This window comes from Sapajus apella, unplaced genomic scaffold, assembly GCF_009761245.1.
Source record: "Sapajus apella isolate SASKATOON/1434 unplaced genomic scaffold, GSC_monkey_1.0 scaffold32, whole genome shotgun sequence".
Taxonomy (NCBI): Eukaryota; Metazoa; Chordata; class Mammalia; order Primates; family Cebidae; genus Sapajus; species Sapajus apella.
The window spans coordinates 20,532,438-20,538,437 of record NW_022436972.1 but is presented as its reverse complement, the minus strand read 5'-3'; the positions used below and the strand labels follow the sequence as shown (position 1 = coordinate 20,538,437).

The 6,000-nt window shown below is 44.1% G+C and overlaps 1 protein-coding gene across 2 annotated transcripts in view; it reads left to right on the top strand.

Annotated features, from left to right (window-relative positions):
• Window positions 1–1,459: 1,459 nt before the first annotated feature.
• Window positions 1,460–6,000, top strand: part of COG3 (component of oligomeric golgi complex 3) — a 63,549-nt gene continuing 59,008 nt past the window's right edge. For both annotated transcript variants that reach the window (XR_004273952.1, XM_032294722.1), the window contains exon 1: window positions 1,460–1,773. Coding sequence is in view for 1 of the 2 variants with exons in the window: in XM_032294722.1 (XP_032150613.1) it covers window positions 1,600–1,773 (174 nt within the window). In the remaining variant the exon portion in view is untranslated. The remainder of the gene's footprint in view (window positions 1,774–6,000) is intronic.

The window sequence follows — 6,000 nt, the reverse complement described above, 5'->3', positions numbered from 1 at the left end:
CTTAGCCTCCTCCAAAATGCAATGGTTCCTTAGTCTTTCCTTTGCCTTTTACGACACATTGACACTTTTGAAGAATACTGGTCAGTTGTTTTGTAGGATGCTCTTCATTTTGAGTTTGTTTGATCTTTTTTCATGATTAGAATGAGATTTTGCATTTTTGACAAGAATACCACAGAAGTTGTATCCTGTCTTCAACCCATATTTTTAGGAGTTTCATGATAATTGACTTTGATCACTGGGTTAAGGTGGTGTCTGTCAAGTTTCTCCTCTGTGAAAGGGAGTTGCTATTTCCTCTTGTTATTAATAGATATCTCAGGGAGATTCTTTGGGATTTTGCAAATTTCTGTTTCTCCTTCAACTTTCACCCTATCATTTTAGCATTCATCCTTAGATCTCACCCACTACAATTATTACTGTGGTGTCCTAATGATGATTTTTAATTTTTCTCTCTCTCTTTCTACATTTATTGATTGCAATTCTTCTGTAAGGTAGAAGATTTTCTCTTCTCCACCATTTATTTATTCAATTGTTTATTTATAGCAGTATGGACTCATGGGTATTTATTTTATTCTGTAAGTTATGATCCAATATTATCATGATTTATTTTGTTGCTCAAATCTACAATATGCTTTAAATACTGGAATAGAATTATATGTTTGTACCACAAATTATTATTATTATCATATATTTTGAGACAGAGTCTCACTCTGACATCCAGGCGGGAGTGCAGTGGCTATCACTATAACCTCCACCTCCCGGGTTCAGGAGATTCTCTTACCTCAGCCTCTCAAGCATCTGGGATTACAGGCATGTGCCACTATGCCCGACTAATTTTTGTGCTTTTAGTAACGACGGGGCTTAACCGCATTGGCCAGACTGGTCCCAAACGCCTGACCTCAGATGATCCGCCCATCTCGACCTCCCAAAGTGCTGGGATTACAAGTCTGAGACACCGCTCCCGTACTGTACCACAAATTATTGATCCAGTCCTTCAATGTTAGACATTTACGTTGCCTCCAGTTATTTGATACCGTTAATGACGACTGAGATACACGCATCTTTGCATTTTTTATGATTCCATAAATTAGTTCTCTAGCAGGGGAATTACTGGATGTTGGAAAAGTTTATGCTTTATGTTTTGATCCAAGAGGCGGAAATTATCAACATGCCAACATGGAAATTATACACTCCAGACACTCCACCCATACTACCCAGCTGTGAGCAGAGGTGTAGATCCAAGTCCCCTGCTGGCAGGGTGACATAATGCAGTTGTCAATAATCTGTACAACACGTAACAATAAAGTTATTGATGTTGAGGAAGAGACTTCCGGTAGGGGCATTTCTATTTCCGTTGGGTCCCGTCTTCTCCACCTTCTTCTACGTTTCAACCGGAAATAGTTGTACCCATTTAAAGCCACGTCTGTACTGGCCTCGCTCCCGCCCCCCGACACTGCGGAACCGTTTCCGGGGTCAGGGCGTTCCGGCCCGCCCCGCCGCCGGTGCAGTGCTGGAAGGTCCGGTTCTCCCGGAAGTGGCCCGGGTGTCTCTGTTAGGGTCCCCTCCACCCCCCTGCTGCTGAAGGCCGCAGGGGCGGCGGCGATGGCGGAGGCGGCGCTGCTGCTGCTGCCCGAGGCGGTGGCGGAGCGGGACGCTCGGGAAAAGCTGGCTCTCTGGGATCGGAGACCGGACACGACGGCGCCGCTGACCGACCGGCAGACGGACTCCGTGCTGGAGCTGAAGGCGGCGGCAGAGAACCTGCCGGTGCCAGCTGAGGTGAGGTGATGGGCGGGAACCGGGCTGTGGCGACGGGGTTGGGATGCTCCACGGGCGCCCCGGCAGGACCCCGGCCTCACGAACCTCTGCCCAGGATCTCTCTCCATTCCTCCCTGGCCATGGTGGCGGATCCGGTGGGAGGGGCCTCTCCCTCCTAGGCTGGCAGGCTTAGCGCTGCCTGCGACCCCTACTCTAATCCTGCTCGGGGACTGCTGTGGGGGCGTCCTGCGGCTGGTGCCCACCGGCACCCAGTCCTCCCTCAGCAGCGTGGGATGGTTGCCCGGGAGCCTTGCCCTGAGCGTCTTGCCCCAGAGGTCCCTCCTGTCAACAGAAGCGTAATCTTGCTGCCTACTCTCTCCCAGGAGAGGCAGTGAATCCGAGGTGCTTTGCTGCAGGACAGTCTCCAGTGCGTAGTCCTTTACCGCCTTAATGAATCACCTAGCTTACTTTGTCCATGGGGGTCTTGGGGAGACCAAAACTTGATCCTGAATGACAGTTTCATTTATTGCACTTGTCAAGTGCAGGTTATGGGAAATCAGATTTATTTCATCTATAGCAAAGCAATAAAAATGAATTTTATTTGAAAGCTGGGTCAGTACATTATTAAGCAGCGCCGGTTTTCGGTTTTAGTGTCAACATGTTTAATCCACTTAACATTAGGATATTAGGCACTATTGTACTTGTGTGATTCAATTCACTTAGTTATGATAGCAGGAAGTAACATGAATTGTCAGATGTTTGACAAACTTTTTCCAGTTTTGAGGGCCAGGTTTAGGAGGATTATTTTGTAAGTAGTGGTGATTGTTACTTTTGATGTTGGAAGCATTCTTTTTTCTCGCTCTGTCTGCCACGCTGGAGTGCAGTGGCCCAGCCTCGGCTCACTGAAACCTCCACCTCCCGAGTTCAAGCGATTCTTCTGCCTCAGCCTCCCGCGTAGCTGGCAGCACAGGTGCCTGCCACCACGTCCGGCTAAATTTTTGTATTTTTAGTGGAGATGGGATTTCGCCCTGTTGTCCAGGCTGTTCTTGAACTCCTGACCTCAAGTGATCTGACCGCCTCGGCTTCCCAAAGTGGTGGGATTACAGGCGTGAGCCATTGTGCCTGGCCCGAAGCATTCTTTTTATGCGATTTGCAATTGTGTCCAAACCGACATTGAGTTTAGAGTCTTCAACTTTTTCTGTCCTCCTACTTTAGAGGTTTGATTTAATCATTCTCTTCACATTCACTATTGTATGCCCTGCCATCAAATAGGTGTTCTTTCTTGGGTTTCTGTTTCTGCCTCTAGGATGTGGTCAGGAAATGGATCTGAAATAAATGAGGGAGCAGGTGGAAATTTTTTTGGCTCATCCATGAAACTCTTATACGCTGGATAATAAAAGTTGTTTGCTCTATAAATTTTCCATTCTGTTTATAATTGATTTGGCACTGGGGGTGTGATGGGGGAGATACATATTCTACAAAAAAATTTGTTTTCATTGTCGTGGATCATGAACTATTATTTCTTATTATCATTGAACATGAAGGAGAAGGTTTGGAATGAACGAAATGGACTTTTTCATTTTCACCCCATTCTTCCATATTTGTCATTAGCCACATGCAGTATTTAACGTATGTTATGTTCCTACCCTGAGTTAGGAATTGGAGATAGAAAGGTAAATAGGAAAGATGAGATCCTTAGCCTCACGGAGCTGACATAATTGTGGGGATCATGAACATGGAAAAAAAGAACAAAGAAAGTATGTTCAGACAGTGGCCCATAATATAAGGAAAATCAAATAGGATGGTGTGACAGAAAGGGGTGAAGTATGCCCTAGAGAAAGAGAGATGGCCTTTCCAAGGAAGTGACAATCTGAGATGAGAACTAATGGCGGAATACCTGAAGCTAGTTTTATAAAGACTAAAGAAATAACATTCCAGCTGGAAGAGAGAACAGTGTAAGCTTATGGGTAGGGGATGAACTTAACGAGTTCAAGAATTCAGTGAGGGTCTTCTGGTAGGTGTAGCTTGGTATTGGATTCCTGTGAGAATGCAGTAGCTGAGGCCGGGCTCAATGGCTCACGCCTGTAATTTCAGCACCTTGGGAGGCCAAGGTAGGCGGATCACTTGAGGTCAGGAGTTTGAGACCAATCTGGTCAACCTGGTGAAACCCCATCTCTACTGAAAATACAAAAATTAGCTGGGTGTGGTGGCACATGCCTGTAATCCTAGCTACTTGGGAGTCTGAGGCATGAGAATTGCTTGAACCTGGGAGGCAGAGATTGCAGTGAGCCAAGATTGCACCATTGCACTCCAGCCTGGGAGACAGGCAAGATCCTGTCTCAAAAAAACAATGCAATAGACGAGCTGTTATGCACACATCCTGGAATCTTTGAGATGGAAGTTCTCATTGCTCTTCAGTTTTACAGCCCTCATTTTCCTTTTCTAAAGTGTTTATATGTCTGTTGGGAAGATTTTGGAATTAATTTTTTTTAGCCCCATTACTACTCTTTAAATACTGGCACCAAAAGAGAGTGCCACAATTTTCATTTTGTCCAACCAGTATAGCTCAAGGAGTTTCTGAAGTGTTTCACAATTTGCACGAGATAAATTACTTCCTGAACAGCTGGAACTGAGCAGGTTAGTAGAAGAGCAAGAGGCCAACTAACTCTAAGTACATATCATAAAGATGTTAACTTCTTTAGAAAACAGCTTTCTCTTTTATGAAAGAGAATGAGTCTTATCTTAAAAAGGAAATACTCCTTTTTTTTTTTTTGGCCATTAGAGAAAATAATTTACCATAGAATATTAGGTAGACTTTTGTAGCCAGGGCAAACCTGCTAGTAGTGAGGGGCCTATTTCTTTATGCTGAATTTAGTAATTCTTGATAAAATGCTGAAATAATTTACCGTGACACTTACTTATAATTTACTGTTACAGCTGTTGTTTTCTTGTAGGCTGTGTGACCTTAGATGTGATGTTTATCTTTTCTGAGGCTTAATTTTCTTTTTTATAAAATAGGGGCATAACTCATGATGGATACTTTTAGGGAGTTGTGAGAATTACATGAAATCACATATGTAAGCTGCACATGGCAAGTTACTTGTTAGTATTATTCTTGTGCTTTCTTTCAAATCATTAACATCTTAAAATAATAGTTTAAAATCCTGTGATGCTGAGCTGGTATAAGGTGTCATTCAGACCAAAGGTAAGAAAAGGAGAGGTTAGGTGCCTTGAGGAAGATTCTGAGACTCCATCTGTACCGCTTCAGTAATTTGCTCCAAACAGAGCACGTAACATCAGGTTTCATTTAGGGAATTAATTGATCAGATTGATCATAAAAGTGGTTTTCTCCAACCCAGAACTCTGCAAGAAGTAGAGCTTGGGACAGAAAATTATGTTACTTGTTATGTCCTGGACCTGCTCAGCTGGTCAGGCAAAACTTGAGAATTTATTGTAGTTATTATTTAATGTTAGTGTCTCCATTTGCATAAACTATACAGTAGCTCTACAGTGCTGCCCCTCTCTAGTAGTATCTGTCTGCTCCATCTGGAAGCCAGGACAGTGCTAGTAAGCAGGAAGCTTTCAGTCACCTCCTCCTTAGAAGTGAATGAGAAGTCACAACAGGAAAGTATGAGTCCAGGAGTTTGAGACCAGCCTGGGCAACATGTATAGACCCCCAACTCTATCAAAAATGCAAAAACTAGCTAGGCATGGTGGTGCATGCCTGTTGTCTCAGCTACTTGGAGACTGAGGTGGGAGGATGGCTTGAGCTCTGGAGGTGGAGGCTGCAGTGAACTGAGGTCATGCCGTTGCATGCCAGCATGGATGACAGACAGAGCAAGACCCTGTCACCAAAAAAAAAAAAGAAAAAAGAAAAAAAAAAGCTTACTAATGGTGGGACATCAGTGTCATGTTTATATTTTGAGACTAGCATTTAACATAGAGCCTAAAGTGTTAGTGTTATATGGTATTTGTATTAACCTAATATAGTTAGTTTTTTTTTTTTTTTTAATTTGAGATAGCGTCTTGCTCTGTTGCCCAGGCTGGAATGCAGTGGTGCAGTCTTGGCTCACTGAAACCTCCACCTCCCGGGTTCAAGCAATTCTCCTGCCTCAGCCTCCTGAGTAGGTGGGACTATAGGCGTGTGCCATCATGCCTGGCTAATTTTTGTATTTTTAGTAGAGACGGTATTTCACCACGTTGGCCACGCTGGTCTCAAACTCCTGACTTCGTGATCTGCCCTCCTTG